The sequence below is a fragment of the Oncorhynchus mykiss genome, chromosome 11, assembly GCF_013265735.2.
Source record: "Oncorhynchus mykiss isolate Arlee chromosome 11, USDA_OmykA_1.1, whole genome shotgun sequence".
Taxonomy (NCBI): Eukaryota; Metazoa; Chordata; class Actinopteri; order Salmoniformes; family Salmonidae; genus Oncorhynchus; species Oncorhynchus mykiss.
This window is the reverse complement of record NC_048575.1, coordinates 76,331,586-76,349,703: the sequence shown is the minus strand read 5'-3', so window position 1 is coordinate 76,349,703 and position 18,118 is coordinate 76,331,586. Positions and strand designations below refer to the sequence as shown.

The 18,118-nt window shown below is 44.1% G+C and overlaps 1 protein-coding gene across 2 annotated transcripts in view; it reads left to right on the top strand.

Annotated features, from left to right (window-relative positions):
- The first annotated feature begins 10,854 nt into the window (after positions 1-10,854).
- LOC110536403 (metal transporter CNNM4) overlaps positions 10,855-18,118 on the top strand; it is a 71,284-nt gene continuing 64,020 nt past the window's right edge. The window contains exon 1 of one of the 2 annotated variants that reach the window (XM_036936382.1): positions 10,855-12,293. In XM_036936382.1, coding sequence (XP_036792277.1) covers positions 10,898-12,293 — 1,396 coding nt within the window. In that variant the 5' untranslated portion in view covers positions 10,855-10,897. The remainder of the gene's footprint in view (positions 12,294-18,118) is intronic. The other variant, XM_036936383.1, reaches the window with a different exon arrangement.

Genomic DNA, 18,118 nt, shown 5'->3' with positions numbered 1-18,118 from the left:
AGAAAGGCCAAAACCTAGGAAGAAACCTAGAGTGGAACCAGGCTATGTGGGGTGGCCAGTCCTCTTCTGGCTGTGCCGGGTGGAGATTATAACAGAACACGGCCAAGATGTTCAAATGTTCATAAATGACCAGCATGGTCAAATAATAATAAGGCAGAACAGTTAAAACTGGAGTAGCAGCATGGTCAGGTGGACTGGGGACAGCAAGCAGTCATCATGTCAGGTAGTCCTGGGGCATGGTCCTAGGGCTCAGGTCAGTTGAAACTGGAGCAGCTGCACGGCCAGGTGGACTGGGGACAGCAAGGAGTCATCCTGTCAGGTAGTCCTGGGGCATGGTCCTAGGGCTCAGGTCCTCCGAGAGAGAGAAAGAAAGAAAGAAGGAGAGAATTAGAGAACGCATACTTAGATTCACACAGGACACCGAATAGGACAGGAGAAGTACTCCAGATATAACAAACATAAATACTGGAGGCTGAGACAGGAGGGGTCAGGAGACTTATCACGGACACCAAGCGGTACGTAACTTCGACCAGTCGGACACTGTGTAGGCGCAGGTTCAACACTCAACGCCCGCTCGATGTCCACGTCCACCTCCCATACCACTGGGGCCACCAGCCGAGAGGCTGGAAGGATGGGAGTGGGTTCGATGGACCGGTCCTCGGTGTCATAGAGACGGGACAGCGCGTCAGCCTTAGTGTTAAGGGAACCTGGTCTATAAGAGATGGTAAATCTAAATCGTGTAAAGAACATGGCCCACCTAGCCTGATGCGGATTCAGTCTCCTCGCCGCTCGAATATACTCCAGATTGCGGTGGTCAGTCCAGATGAGGAAAGGGTGTTTAGCCCCCTCTAGCCAGTGTCTCCACACCTTCAGGGCCTTTACCATAGCTAGTAACTCCCGGTCCCCCACATCATAGTTCCACTCCGCCGGACCCAGCTTCTTAGAAAAAAAAGCGCAGGGACGGAGCTTCGGTGGCGTGCCCGAGCGCTGAGACAGCACGGCTCCAACCCCAGCCTCGGACGCATCCACCTCCACTATGAATGCTAACGAAGGGTCCGGATGCGCCAACACGGGAGCTTCAGTGAACAGTGCCTTCAACTGGTTGAAGGCTCCATCAGCCTCCGCTGACCACCGCAGATGCACCGGCCCCCCCTTCAGCAGTGAGGTAATGGGCGCCGCTACTTGACCAAAACCCCGGATAAACCTCCGGTAGTAATTGGCAAACCCTAAAAACCGCTGCACCTCCCTTGGTCGGAGTCGGCCAATTACGCACGGCGTTAACGCGGTCACACTCCATTGTCATCCCCGAGCTGGAAATGCGATAACCCAGGAAGGAGACGGCTGGTTTGGAGAACACACATTTCTCAGCCTTGACGTATAGGTCATGCTCCAGCAGTCGCCCAAGAACCTTGCGCACCAGGGAAACATGCGCGGCGCGTGTGGTAGAATAAATCAAGATGTCATCAATATAGACTACCACACCCTGCCCGTGCAAGTCCCTGAGAATCTCATCTACAAAGGATTGGAAGACGGCTGGAGCGTTCTTCAACCCATACGGCATGACGAGGTACTCATAGTGGCCTGATGTGGTACTAAACGCTGTTTTCCACTCGTCTCCTCCCCGAATACGCTCCTAAGGTCCAGTTATGTGAAGAAACGTGCTCCGTGGAATTATTCCACCGCCGTAGCGATGAGAGGTAGCGGATAACTAAAACCCACTGTGATCGAATTGAGACCTCGATAATCAATGCACGGACGCAGTCCTCCCTCCTTTTTCCTCACAAAAAAGAAACTCAAGGAGACGGGTGACATGGAGGGCCGAATGTACCCCTGTCCCAGAGCTTCCGTGACATATGTTTCCATAGCCAGCGTCTCCTCCTGTGACAGTGGGTACACATGACTCCGGGGAAGTGCAGCGTTCTCCTGGAGGTTTATCACGCAATCCCACCGTCGACGGGGTGGTAATTTGGTCGCTTTCTTCTTACTAAAAGCGATAGCCAAATCGGCATATTCTGGGGGAATGCGCACGGTGGAAACCTGGTCTGGACTCTCCACCGTCGTGGCACCGATGGAAACTCCTATACACCTCTCTGAACACTCGTCTGACCACCCCTTAAGAGCCCCCTGTTTCCAGGAAATAAGGGGATTGTGAATAGCCAGCCAGGGAACCCCCAACACCACTGGAAACCCAGGTGAATCAATAAGGTAGAAACTGATCCTCTCCCTATGATTCCCCTGCGTTACCATGTCCAGCGGAATCGTGGCCTCCCTGACCAGCCCTGACCCTAACGGTCGGCTATCTAAGGAGTGCACGGGGACAGGTGGGTCTATCTGCACTAACGGAATACCCAACGGCGGTGGGTGGTCAAACAAAAACCCACAAATTCTGACAAACTCCAAGCATTGATAATTCAAGAATGGGCTGCCATCAGTCAAGATGTGGCCCAGAAGTTAATTGACAGCATACCAGGGCGGATTGCAGAGGTCTTGAAAAAGAAGGGTCAACACTGCAAATATTGACTCTGCATCAACTTCATGTAATTGTCAATAAAAGCCTTTGACACTTATGAAATGCTTGTAATTATACTTCAGTATTCCATAGTAACATCTGACAAAAATATCTAAAGACACTGAAGCAGCAAACTTTGTGGAAATTAATATTTGTGTCATTCTCAAACATTTTGTTCACGACTGTATATTTCAATGATGTCACTCTTGCTGCTGGTGATTCTCTGATCCACCTTTACACAGACGACACCATTCTGTACACCTCTGGCCCTTCTTTGGAAACTGTGTTAACAAACATGCAGACGAGCTTCAATGCCATACATCATTCCTTCCGTGGTCTCCAACTGCTCTTAAATGCTAGTAAAACTAAATGCATGCTCATCAACCGATCGCTGCCCGCACCCACCCGCCCGTCTAGCATCACTACTCTGGACAGCTCTGACTCTGACTATGTTGACAACTACAAATACCTAGGTGTCTGGTTGGACTGTAAACTCTCCTTCCAGACTCACATTAAGCATCTCCAATCCAAAATGAAATCTAGAATTGGCTTCCTATTTCACAACAAAGCCTCCTTCACTCATGCTATCTAACATACCCTCATAAAACTGACTATCCTACCGATTCTTGACTTCGGCGATGTCATTTACAAAATAGCCTCCAACATTCTACTCAGCAAATTGGATGCAGTCTATCACAGTGCCATCCGTTTTGTCTCTAAAGCCCCATATACTACCCCCCACTGTGACCTGTATGCTCTCGTTAGCTGGCCCTCGCTACATATCCGTTGCCAAACCCACTGGCTCCAGGTCATCTATAAGTCTTTGCTAGGTAAAGCCCCACCTTATCCCAGCTCACTGGTCACGATAACAACACCCAGCTACCCACGTGTAGCACACGCTCCAGCAGGATTATTTCTCTGGTCATCTTATTTCTCTGGCCAAAGCCAACTGTCACGTTCTGACCATAGTTCTGTTATTTTATTCTTTGTTTTAGTATGGTCAGGGCGTGAGTTGGGGTGGGCAGTCTGTTTGTTTTTCTATGTTTGTTTTTGTGTTCGGCCTAGTATGGTTCTTAATCAGAGGCAGGCGTCGTTAGTTGTCTCTGACTGAGAATCATACTTACAGTGCCTTGCGAAAGTATTCGGCCCCCTTGAACTTTGCGCCCTTTTGCCACATTTCAGGCTTCAAACATAAAGATATAAAACTGTATTTTTTTTGTGAAGAATCAACAACAAGTGGGACACAATCATGAAGTGGAACGACATTTATTGGATATTTCAAACTTTTTTAACAAATCAAAAACTGAAAAATTGGGCGTGCAAAATTATTCAGCCCCCTTAAGTTAATACTTTGTAGCGCCACCTTTTGCTGCGATTACAGCTGTAAGTCGCTTGGGGTATGTCTATCAGTTTTGCACATCGAGAGACTGAAATTTTTTCCCATTCCTCCTTGCAAAACAGCTCGAGCTCAGTGAGGTTGGATGGAGAGCATTTGTGAACAGCAGTTTTCAGTTCTTTCCACAGATTCTCGATTGGATTCAGGTCTGGACTTTGACTTGGCCATTCTAACACCTGGATATGTTTATTATTGAACCATTCCATTGTAGATTTTGCTTTATGTTTTGGATCATTGTCTTGTTGGAAGACAAATCTCCGTCCCAGTCTCAGGTCTTTTGCAGACTCCATCAGGTTTTCTTCCAGAATGGTTCTGTATTTGGCTCCATCCATCTTCCCATCAATTTTAACCATCTTCCCTGTCCCTGCTGAAGAAAAGCAGGCCCAAACCATGATGCTGCCACCACCATGTTTGACAGTAGGGATGGTGTGTTCAGTGTGATGAGCTGTGTTGCTTTTACGCCAAACATAACGTTTTGCATTGTTGCCAAAAAGTTCAATTTTGGTTTAATCTGACCAGAGCACCTTCTTCCACATGTTTGGTGTGTCTCCCAGGTGGCTTGTGGCAAACTTTAAACGACACTTTTTATGGATATCTTTAAGAAATGTCTTTCTTCTTGCCACTCTTCCATAAAGGCCAGATTTGTGCAATATACGACTGATTGTTGTCCTATGGACAGAGTCTCCCACCTCAGCTGTAGATCTCTGCAGTTCATCCAGAGTGATCATGGGCCTCTTGGCTGCATCTCTGATCAGTCTTCTCCTTGTATGAGCTGAAAGTTTAGAGGGACGGCCAGGTCTTGGTAGATTTGCAGTGGTCTGATACTCCTTCCATTTCAATATTATCGCTTGCACAGTGCTCCTTGGGATGTTTAAAGCTTGGGAAATCTTTTTGTATCCAAATCCGGCTTTAAACTTCTTCACAACAATATCTCGGACCTGCCTGGTGTGTTTCTTGTTCTTCATTGTAACGACGTCCGTCTGTAGGAGGAGAAGCGGACCAAAAAGCAGCGTGGTGGTTATTCATGTTCTTTAATGGAAAACTGAACGATACATGAAATAACTCAAATCTACAAAACAACAAACGGAACGTGAAAACCTATACAGCCTATCCTGTGACAACAAACACAGTGATAGGAACAATCACCCACCAACACACAGTGAAACCTAGGCTACCTAAGTATGATTCTCAATCAGAGACAACTAATGACACCTGCCTCTGATTGAGAACCATACTAGGCCGAAAACATAGAAATGCCCCAAAACATAGAAAAACAAACATAGACTGCCCACCCAACTCACGCCCTGACCATACTAAAACAAACATAGACTGCCCACCCAACTCACGCCCTGACCATACTAAATAAATACAAAACAACAGAAATAGAGGTCAGAACGTGACATTCATGATGCTCTCTGCGCTTTTAACGGACCTCTGAGACTATCACAGTGCAGGTGCATTTATACGGAGACTTGATTACACACAGGTGGATTGTATTTATCATCATTAGTCATTTAGGTCAACATTGGATCATTCAGAGATCCTCACTGAACTTCTGGAGAGAGTTTGCTGTACTGAAAGTAAAGGGGCTGAATAATTTTGCACGCCCAATTTTTCAGTTTTTGATTTGTTAAAAAAGTTTGAAATATCCAATAAATGTCATTCCACTTCATGATTGTGTCCCACTTGTTGTTGATTCTTCATAAAAAAATACAGTTTTATATCTTTATGTTTGAAGCCTGAAATGTGGCAAAAGGTCGCAAAGTTCAAGGGGGCCGAATACTTTCACAAGGCACTGTAGGTAGGCTGGGTTTCACTTTTGGTTTGTGTGTGTTTGTTTTCCGTGTGAGTGTTTGGTCCACACGGTACTGTTTCGGTTTTCGTTCATTCACTTTATTGTTTTGTATTTCAGTGTTCAGTTTGTTTCATTAAAGATTACATCATGAACACTTACCACACTGCGCTTTGGTCCGATCCTTACTCCTCCTCAGACGAAGAGGAGGAAATCCGTTACACCAACACCTACTTTGGCCGCCTTTCCTTCCAGTTTTCTGCTGCCAATAACTAGAACAAATTGCAAAAGTCACTGAAGCTGGAGACTTACATCTCCCTCACTAACTATAAGCATCAGCTGTCAGAGCAGCTTATCGATCACTGCACCTGTACACAGCCCATCTGTAAATAGCCCATCTGTAAATAGCCCACCCAACTACCTCATCCCCATATTGTTATTTTCTTTTGCTCTTTTGCACCACAGTATGTCTACTTGCACATCATCATCTGCACATCTATCACTACAGTGTTAATGCTAAATTGTAATTGCTTTGCCACTATGACCTATTTATTGCCTTTCTACATTTGCACACACTGTATAGAGATATTTCTATTGTGTTATTGACTGTACGTTTGTTTATGTGTAACTTTGTGTTGTTTTTCTCACGCTGCTTTGTTTTATCTTGGCCAGGTCGCAGTTGTAAATGAGAACTTGTTCTCAACTGGCCTACCTGATTAAATAAAGGTCAAATAAAATTTTAAAAATAATAATAATTCTGTAAGTCTTCAGCTGACACTCTAGGATTCTTCTTAACCTCATTGAGCATTCTGTGCTGTGCTCATGCAGTCATCTTTGCACTATTATGGAGAGTAGCAACAGTGCTGAACTTTCTCCATTTACAGACAATTTGTCTTACTGTGGACTGATGAACATCAAGGCTTTTAGAGATACTTTTGTACCTCTTTCCAGCTTTATGCAAGTCAACAATTCTTAATCAAAGGTTTTCTGAGATCTCTTTTGTTTGAGGCATGGTTCACATCAGGCAATGCTTCATGTGAATAGCAAACTCACATTTTGTGAGTGTTTTTTATAGGGCAAGGCAGCTCTAACCAACATCTCCAATCTCGTCTCAGGTTAGCTGACTCCTGACTCCAATTAGCTTTTGGAGAAGTCATTAGCCTAGGGGTTCACATACTTTTTCCAACCTACACTGTGAATGTTTAAATGATGTATTCAATATAGACAAGAGAAATGCAATAATTTGTGTGTTATTAGTTTAAAGCAAACTATGTTTGTTTATTGTGGATGAAGATCAGATCAAATATGATGACCAATTTATGCAGAAATCCATGTCATTCCAACGGGTTCACATACTTTTCCTTGCCACTGTACGTAATTATCCCTTACAATGCAAATATTGAATATTGGTTGTAACAGGAGTGGCCTAATACTTACAAGTAAGACAACAAGATGTTTGAGCAAATGTTTGATCACAGCAAGTGGAAACATGGAATTTAGCTAAAAGATATGTGAGACTAGGGTCATATAATCTCAAAAGAACATAACGAAATTCTACACATAACCACAGTGGCATATCAATACATACTTCATCCTTCACAACACAGACTATTGTCTATCGGTAAGATATCCTGATATTTAAAGAGTATTAATTCATTGAGCAAATGTTTGGTCACAGAGAGTGAAAACGCACACATGGCATTGGACAAATTTCCACCCCAACCTTGGTGGAGACGACACAGAGAGGCGACACAGAGAAGATGGTCATTATTCACATCCAGCTCTCCTGTAACAACTTTGCATTTTCACTCAGTCTGTGTTTTTTCACTTGGTAAATGTGTGAGTACCCGAAAAAGTCTGAACTAGTCCATTCAGGATTTAGTCCATTCACTCTCCTATGGAGAAATTCCATTCAAATTGAAGTACAGGAATTGACCCCAACTCTGGCTGACAGACCTGTGGTTTGAAAACAAGAGGGTGTGCTAGCACTGAAACATGAACCACATCAGCCCACATGGTTTAAATAGGGGAGTTGGAAATGGTCAAATTCAGAACTCAATTAAAACGCAATTCATTATTTATATTTCATTCCACTTATTTTCATCTCACACCACAATATTATGAGACCCGCAGGACCAGGATCTATTGTGAGACCCACAGGACCAGGATCTATTGTGAGACCCACAGGACCAGGATCTATTATGAGACCCACAGGACCAAGATCAGGATCTATTATGAGACCCACAGGACCAAGATCAGGATCTATTATGAGAGCCACAGGACCAGGATCTATTATGAGACCCACAGGACCAGGATCTATTATGAGACCCGCAGGACCAGGATCAGGATCTATTATGAGACCCGCAGGACCAGGACCAGGATCTATTATGAGACCCACAGGACCAGGATCTATTCTAGCATGTGTTTTCTCCTGACTCCTGTAATATGACAGTTGGCCCAAGACTCAGCTACAGTACTTTTCCAGGAAAAAATGTGCCAGGGCAGGTCATGGGCAGGGTAACAGGGGCAATGGACATACATACCTCAGATGCCACGCGCACCACGCATACTAACTAGTACACAGTGGCCTGCTACCAGTTACTCACATAACTGTCAAGATGGGTATTGGGTACCTGCATTGACGCTGCAGCAGACCTGGGTTCACATACTATTTAAGGTATTTCAATTGTTTTTCAATACATTTCAAAAACAAGTATTCAGATTAGGTTTGCAAAACTACCGGTAATTTATCAAAGTTACAGGAATCTTCAGTAATATTGGTAATTAACAGAAAATCTAGGGCAATCTATTGTAACTTTGGTAATTTATACTTAAATACCCCTTTAAAAAAAAATCCATATATGGTATTCATTTTTCATATCTGTCCATATTATCCATGAGTTTCTGGTAGATATGGAACAATGGAGAAAAAAATGTATTTACCTCTGCAACTTATCCAACTATTGACTTTTTCCACAACTGACACCAGTTTGACGCCAAAACATTGATAACAAACACATGTTGACATAGTAAAACAAATTAAAGTGTCTAACATTTTCTGAAACCTATTTCATGCTGAAACCCTAATATTAAACACCAGTTAATGGTTTATATTTAGGATATTGTTTTACAGATTTGTCATTCAACTATTTTTCGAAATCATCTAATTTAGATTATTTCATATATTTTAAATGTGATAAGGCCAGAGATAATTACAGACGCCTGGACTACAGGAAAAGGAGGGCCGAACACTCCCCCATTCACATCGATGTGACTGTAGTGGAGCGTGTCGAGAGATTCAAGCTTCCTTGGTGGCCACATCACCAACAAACTATCATGGTCCAAACACACCAAGACAGTTGTGAAGAAGGCACAACAACGCCTATTCCCCCTCAGGAGACTGAAAGGATTTGGCATGGGTCTCCAGATCCTCAAAAAGTTCTACAGCTGCACCATCGAGATCATCCTGACCAGTTGCATCCACGTCTGGTATGGCAACTGTTCGCCATCCGTAAGGCGCTACAGAGGGTAGTGCGTACAGCCCAATACAACGCTGGGGCCAAGCTTCCTGCCATCCAGGACCTCTATACTAGGCGGTGTCAGAGGAAGGCCCAAGAAATGGTCAAAGATTCCAGCCACCCAAGTCATAGACTGTTCTCTCTGCTACCGCACAGCAAGCAGTACTAGAGCACCAAGTCTAGGTCCAAAAGGCTCCTTAACAGCTTCTAAGCCATAATAACCCCCAAGCCATAAGACTGCCGAACAATTCATCAAATCAAACCTCTGCACATACCCCCTGCATATAGCCTCGTTATTCTTATTTTATTGTGTTACTTTTTTGTGAACATTCTTTAGTTTATTTAGTAAATATTTTCTTAACTGTTTTTTTTCTTAAAACAGCATTGTTGGTTAAGGGCCTGTAAAAAGCATTGTATTCGGTGAGTGTGACAAATACAATTTCATTTGTGATTATCTGAAATACCCAAAATGGCCACTAGATGTCTTAAAAGATACCAAAAAGTCTGTTAGTTTACAAGTAAACTTTAAAAGTAATAAACATTCCCTTCGCAACCTTAATTCAGATAGCCTTTATCTGAAAATATTCAAATACATTGACTCAATTAAACTTCCATACACTTAAACCAGGTATTTCAAATAAGTGTTTGAGAATACTTTCAAATACAATTTGCTAGTCTATTTCAAATCAAATCAAATTTTATTTGTCACATACACATGGCTATTTATTATTATTTTTATTTTTTATTTTTTACAAATAATGATTATAATACTGAAATAAAAGTACTGAACGTATTTAGATGACAAATACTAAAATACATTAATAAATAAATCAAAAAGACATGTCCAAATGTTCAGAAATATCTTGCAGGTTAGTGGTAGAGCAGTAGATCATCATGTAGTCAGTTAGAAATAGCAATAAACCAGGTTCAATATCAGAATTTGGGAATCATCTCGTCACTCTACAATGAGAGTGGGACATTTATGTGATGATGATGTTTTCTACCAACAAGGTGCAGTTGACTGCAAATAGGAGCAGGTGCAACACAATTCAGACTTTAAAGGGGAAATCTGCAGTTGCTACATCCATTTTTGGACTTATAGTTAATTATATATACCCAATGATTCTTGAAGAATATAACTTTGAAATGACTCATGGGCTTAGTTCAACTGTCGTACCAGAACCCAAAATACAACATTGTTTAACTTCAATGTTTGTAAACAAAGTAAATGTAAACAAACACTGTATAGCCGAAAATCTATAATTTTGATACCATTGAAGATCAGCTATTGTATGCATATAACGTTATGACTATGAATTTGAGAGTGGCTACATTTATTTCTGCGGCCCCAAACGTCAACTTTCTACCGAACCAGTGGCGGGGGAAAAACGCATGGTTATTGTCTCAAATGTAGATTGCCGCTTTAAACAACAACACTGTTCCATCTCAATAAATAAAATAACATTTATACATGCCACAAACGCTATTGATACCCTTGTGAACGGACACCTTAAAAACAATACTAGCAGTCCACCTTAAGGAAACAAGAGGGGCTCGCTCAATTTTATTACGTGATGTTTCGGATGCGGATTGGACGATCCGCAGCATTATGTTAATGACGGGCGGGCTGTGCAAAGTCCGTAGGTGACGTCATCTCCGAGTTCGCTTAGAGTGAAACAAACATGGCGACAGACTGGAGTGGTTGGCAGGGGTACACGCTAACTTTAATCATTTTACTATGGTGTACGGCGGGCACAGAAGCCGAGACGGGGATCCCGGAGACCGGTAGCCCCACCCAGGTCTTCGGCATGCGGCTGGAGAGGAGCGACAAGCCAGCTACTACCACGGACGACGGGGTGATCCAAGTAACAGAGGAGAGCAACATCTTCATGAGGTTCTACGGGCTGCAGATTCTTCCTGACACCTCGTCACAGATCAAGTTCATGGAACATGAACATGTTGATGTTACCAGCAATAATGCTAATTTTAACAGGACTTGCGCCGAATATACCAAAGATATCGTTATTCGGGGTGGCATGAACGTGAGCCACCTTGGAACCTCCGGGGTGGTGAGTTTGAAAATCAAGCCGCTACGGAAGCGCGAGCTCAAGAAGGAGTATGGGCTCTGCGTCCGGGACAGTCAAGATGGCAAGTGGTACCTGTTGGGTGAGGATGACGGGAGGCTGCGAGTGGTGGAGGAAAAGAAATCTATGCTTCCTATGTGGTTCCAGTGCATCCTCATCTGCGCTCTGTTAGTACTGTCAGGTATGTTCAGCGGGCTCAACCTGGGACTCATGGCCCTAGATCCTATGGAGCTCCGGATAGTCCAGAACTGCGGTACCGAAAAGGAGAAGAGGTACGCCAGCAAGATCGAGCCCATTCGGAGAAAAGGGAACTATCTTTTATGTTCCTTACTTCTGGGTAATGTGCTAGTCAACACAACTCTCACCATCCTTCTGGATGACTTGATAGGGTCAGGTCTGGGAGCAGTGGTCGCCTCCACTATAGGTATTGTCATATTCGGGGAGATCGTTCCCCAGGCGCTGTGCTCTCGCCACGGACTGGCTGTAGGAGCCAACACCATCATGGTGACCAAGTTCTTCATGTTGGTGACCTTCCCCCTGTCATGGCCCATCAGTAAACTCCTGGACTGCATCTTGGGCCAGGAGATCGGTACCGTGTACAACAGGGAGAAGCTGGTGGAGATGCTGAGAGTAACGGAACCGTACAATGACCTGGTCAAAGAGGAACTCAACATGATCCAGGGGGCGCTGGAGCTCAGGACCAAAACCGTTGAAGATGTCATGACGCCGATCAGTAATTCCTTCATGATCCACAGCGACGCTGTGCTGGACTTCAACACCATGTCAGAGATCATGGAGAGCGGGTACACGCGCATACCGGTGTTTGAGGACGAGAGGTCCAACATTGTGGATATCTTGTTTGTCAAGGACCTGGCTTTCGTTGATCCGGATGACTGTACGACGCTGAAGACCATCACCAAGTTCTACAACCACCCGGTTCACTTCGTGTTCCATGACACCAAGCTGGATTCCATGTTAGAGGAGTTCAAGAAAGGTTTGTTTTGGAGGGTGAATCCCAAATGACACCCGATTCCCTTTATAGTGCACTACTTCTGCCTGGGGCTCACGTGGAGGGAAGGTGGTTTTGTTTACATTAATTTGTTTGTTTACCTGATCAGTAAATAAGTTATTTACCTAGTTTACTACCTTTTACCTAGTTTGTTTACCTTGTCAGGGACAGCAGTGGCTGATGGGGGCTCTTCCAATGGAAGAGTGAGGTCAGGTGATGGGGCCTAATAGGATTTAACGTGTGTGAGAAATAGAGACTTGTCACTTTTTATCAGACACACACATCCAAATATTTGGGCCCAGAAATGCATGTTTTCTCTCCATCAGTTTCAGTGAACGTTGAGAGAGATGTTATGGATTCTTTGTGGGCTTGTTTTATGTTTTTACCTGGCATCGATCTGGCCTTGAGTAGGCTGCATTCTATGAGCCGCTCGACTCTACCCTGTTCCTGGTTCACCCCATTGGATTCCATATCTCACACACTGTAGTGTACAAACTTCTCATTCACCTAGCTTCTTTAGACACACACACACACACACACACACACACACACTCTCTCGCAGGGATGTGTTTTAATTAATCACTCTCTCCCAGGGTTTTGTCTCAAGGTCAGACACCTAGCCAGACAGACTGTAGATGGCTTCTTCAGCTCTCATTCGCTGCCAGGCAGGCAGACAAACAAACGGTCACACTGTATGTGTTTCTCTCTATATATGAATGGAGGAGGGGCATCTCTTCCTCCTCTTCGTTATCAGTCATGTGACTGGGATGACATTGTGTGTCTCGTTCTCTGTTTTCATTAATTCAGAATTAGAACCTCAGTAGCCTTGTAATTCTCATTCAGACTTCTCACTCAACCTTGAACAATGTAGGCCCAATACAGACATAAACAAGGCAGTCTGCATCCTACTACAGTCTGGTAATGTAGCCTAGCCAGCCTATCACAATAGGACTGAGTAAAGTTGTAGTTAATGTCATTATAAGTGTCAGTATGGCAGCACATAAGCTCATTCTCTGGAAGGTCTTCAGAGGTGGCTGGCAGGCAGGCACGGCTACGGGACGACGAGTGAGATTTGGCTGTGAAACATTGTTCCACCTAATCTCTATTGGCTTACCCAGTACACCGTAGAGGGATAGTGGATATACATGACAAGGGTTGACACATTTACAACATGATCCCTCCACTGTGTTGTCTGGCTCTGCATCTGTCTGTTTCGTATCCATGGTGAGTTGGCGAAACACATGACTCCCGCAACGGCATGTCGAGTTCCAGAGTTCCACTCCCTGCCGTTTGGCATCGGTTGCCATGGCACCCAACACTGTCTGCCATTTGCTGTTGTCCTGAGTGCTCTGTCTGTACGATGCCCCACACCTTGTCTCTGGTCCAGTCTAAAGGTGAATAGGGTCTAATGTGTTGTCATGGAGAGCAGAGACCAAGCTATTCCATTGTAAGGTAATATCCTTACAACAGAGTTGTGGTGGAAACCAGAGCTATTGGTGAGCTGGTAGATCAGTGGCTGTTCAAGATGAGGGAGGACCATCATTTGTTTCATGAGCACGACCTTACTTCTATTACAGCATATTGGATGACTGTCATTCATATTCCATTCATCCAGCTCAATGTAGCATCGATAGGTTTAGGCTACTACATGATACTTGAATTGTCCCCATACCCATCATGATGTTGCTACAACGTAGCATATGAATTGAGAGACAAGTTGAGACAATATCTCACATGGAATAGGCTTCATTTCTCAGAACAAGAATAGACTGACAAGTTTCAGAAGAAAGGGCTTTGTTTCTGGCCATTTTGAGCCTGTAATCGAACCCACAAATGCTGATGCTCCAGATACTCAACTAGTCTAAAGAAGGCCAGTTTTATTGCTTTTTTTAATCAGAACAACAGTTTTAAGCTTTACTAACATAATTGCAAAAGGGTTTTCTAATGATCAATTAGCCTTTTAAAATTATAAACTTGGATTAGCTAACACAACGTGCCATTGTAACACAGGAGTGATGGTTGCTGATAATGGGCCTCTGTACACCTATATAGATATTCCATAAAAAAATCAGCCTTTTCCAGCTATAATAGTCATTTACAACATTAACAATGACTACACTGTATTTCTGATCAATTTTATATTATTTTAATGGACAAAAAAAGTGCTTTTCTTAAAAAAAAAACAAGGAAATGTCTCAAGTGACCCCAAACTTTTGAACGGTAGTGTAAATAGCTTTCCTCTCTGTTTGAGTAGACTAAGTTTATTAGCTAATACATACTCTTTCTGCTGCTGCTCCTTAATTTGAAGAAATTAATTTATTAAAAACGGTTGACTTTCTCTCTCTTGAGTCAACGACTCACCACATTTTATCGACTGCAGTGCTAGCTAGCTGTAGCTTATGCTTTCAGTACTATATTCATTTTCTGATCCTTTTGATTGGGTGGACAATATGTTAGTTCATACTGCAAGAGCTCTGATAGGTTGGAGGACGTCCTCCGGGAATCAACATAATTACTGTGTAAGTCTATGGAAGGGGGTGAGAACCATGAGCTTCCTAGGTTTTGTATTGAAGTCGATGTACCCAGAGGAGGATGGAAAATGACTGTCTTCGGGCTACACCATGGTGCTACCCTACAGAGTGCTGTTGGGGATACTGCTAAAACAGTGTGTTTTTAATCAGTTATTTGGTTCCCTGAATATACTTTTGTGTAGTTTTATTTTTAAAAATGTAACTTTTTTAATGTTTCACTATTTGTAATTTTATAACATTCACTGAATAGGATGGTCCTCCCCTTAAGCTTTTGGCCATTTAAAAAAAAAACATCTCATTGCAAAATAATGCTTTTTAACCTATTCATTGAAATACTAGTCGATGTAAATACGTTTGACTGGTCAAGCTTATCAGTTTATAGGTTCATTTGCATAATTTAGTGGAATTAAATTGGTGAGTGTGTACAGTATATTCATGATGTATCTTATTTGTCACATGCATACAGACACAGAGCCTTTGAGTGGAAAATCTGTCACAGAGCTGCTGCTACTGCATCTCAAACAGCAAATGCGTTGGCAACGGAAAGCAGGCTTTCTCAGCGCGTCACACAGCATAGGCAACGGGAAGCAGGCTTCCTCAGCGCGTCACACAGCATAGGCAACGGAAAGCAGGCTTTCTCAGCGCGTCACACAGCATAGGCAACGGAAAGCAGGCTTCCTCAGCGCGTCACACAGCATAGGCAACGGAAAGCAGGCTTCCTCAGCACGTCACACAGCATAGGCAACGGGAAGCAGGCTTCCTCAGCGCGTCACACAGCATAGGCAACGGAAAGCAGGCTTCCTCAGCGCGTCACACAGCATAGGCAACGGAAAGCAGGCTTCCTCAGCACGTCACACAGCATAGGCAACGGGAAGCAGGCTTCCTCAGCGCGTCACACAGCATAGGCAACGGAAAGCAGGCTTCCTCAGCGCGTCACACAGCATAGGCAACGGAAAGAAGGCTTCCTCAGCGCGTCACACAGCATAGGCAACGGGAAGCAGGCTTCCTCAGCGCGTCACACAGCATAGGCAACGGGAAGCAGGCTTCCTCAGCGCGTCACACAGCATAGGCAACGGAAAGCAGGCTTCCTCAGCGAGTCACACAGCATAGGCAACGGAAAGCAGGCTTCCTCAGCACCTCACACAGCATAGGCAACGGAAAGCAGGCTTCCTCAGCACCTCACACAGCGTAGGCAACGGAAAGCAGGCTTCCTAAGCACCTCACACAGCATAGGCAACGGAAAGCAGGCTTCTTCAGCACCTCACACAGCATAGGCAACGGAAAGCAGGCTTCTTCAGCACCTCACACAGCGTAGGCAACGGAAAGCAGGCTTCCTCAGCACCTCACACAGCATAGGCAACGGAAAGCAGGCTTCCTCAGCACCTCACACAGCATAGGCAACGGAAAGCAGGCTTCCTCAGCACCTCACACAGCATAGGCAACGGGAAGCAGGCTTCTTCAGCACCTCACACAGCATAGGCAACGGGAAGCAGGCTTCCTCAGCACCTCACACAGCATAGGCAACGGAAAGCAGGCTTCCTCAGCACCTCACACAGCATAGGCAACGGAAAGCAGGCTTCTTCAGCACCTCACACAGCATAGGCAACGGGAAGCAGGCTTCCTCAGCGCGTCACACAGCATAGGCAACGGAAAGCAGGCTTCCTCAGCGCGTCACACACCACGTTGTGATGAACTGGAGGCAGTATGCATTTTGAAAACATATACTTAATTGTTTCAAACCTGAATGTTTTACGACATATTATGAGGCAGGTCTTAACCTTGCTTCAAAGTAGCCTAGCCAAAATCAGTCCATAGAATTGCCTCCGCAGATATCAACTTTCTGTCATTGTCCTGTAGCGAAAGGCACAATCCTAGTCATATTAGCAACCCATGCTACTTGTTGCATATTAGATCTCCTGTCTTTCTAACTGTCTCTTTCTAACGGTCTGTATTTTAATTTGTCACATAAAACCGCATTATGGAATGAACATTGGCGCGCAGCCTGGGCTACTACTGCCTTGTGTGTGTTGCTGCGTTTATAATCTGAAGAAATAATAGTTTATCAACATTTTAAGATAAACGTTCTGATCTGTTGCGTCAGACTCATTGCTTTTTAACAACAACAACAAAAAAATGTAGCGTAGGCCTATTGGTTGTATGAATTTGGGATCTATCATCCCACAACTGTCCCGGAGTCTGTTTGGAATAGGCTTTTTCTTTCTCGACAAACTGACCAATAGAATAGGTAACCTTTGCTACTATGTGTTATTGTAGATCGACAGGCTAGTGATGTTGCTGTTCGTGACTCGTCTTGTTGGCCGAGGAAAAGTACACGTGGACAGTTGTCCTAACATCTTCAGAGTGCCCTTCAGAATTCGGTAAGAAGGACCGCACATCTTCCCTAATGCGTTGTTAATATGAATGACCATAATGTAAATGTGTTTGGTGTCATTCTGAGCACCGTGGGTGGACGCCCTAATCAGGTCGCGCACCCATTGCATATGGGTTGTGTACATTTCTCAATTGTCCTGCGCCACGTTTTCCTAACGGAAACCCTGCTCCATTGATGTAGATTGTCTATCCTGTCTGTAGACATTAATCAATGAAAACACCTGGTCACTGTCCATAAAATTGCAGGGTGATATTACACAGAGTTGAGGTGAATCCTTGAGGTGAACATATAGGCTATGTACATTGTCTATGGCCCTTTGGCGAAAGGTAATACTGTACACGAACAGAATCAATGAAAACCTCTGGTCTCTCCAGGCTAGTGGCTAGCTTCCAGTCCTGCTTTCTTGTAATGATAAGGAAAAACAGCATTTTGCTCTTGAGAGTGTGTTGGGGTGTAAGTTTGTGTGGGTAGAGATACGTGTGTATAGAGTCAGTGCAAGAGAGTTAGTTAAAAAAAAAGAAGGTAAATGCAGGTAGTCCGGGAGCCATTTGATTAACTATCTAGCAGCCTTGTTCAGCAGACTTATGGCTTGGGGGTAGAAGCTGTTCAGGGTCCTGTTGGTACTGCTTGCCGTGCTGTATCAGAGAGGACAATCTATGGCGTGTGTGTGTGTGTGTTCCTGCTGTGAGTCACCCTGATGATCCTCCATGGCGTCTCATTGTTTCCTCATCAGAGAGAAAGATAATGCCAGCTGACCTTTTAATACCACTATGTGAAGCCCTTCTGTCATACCTTATTGAATCACTGAGAGATGGATAGAGTGAGTTATAGACAGACAGGCAGACAGACAGATTGCCTCTTGTTTATGAACTCTTTAGTAAGTTGAC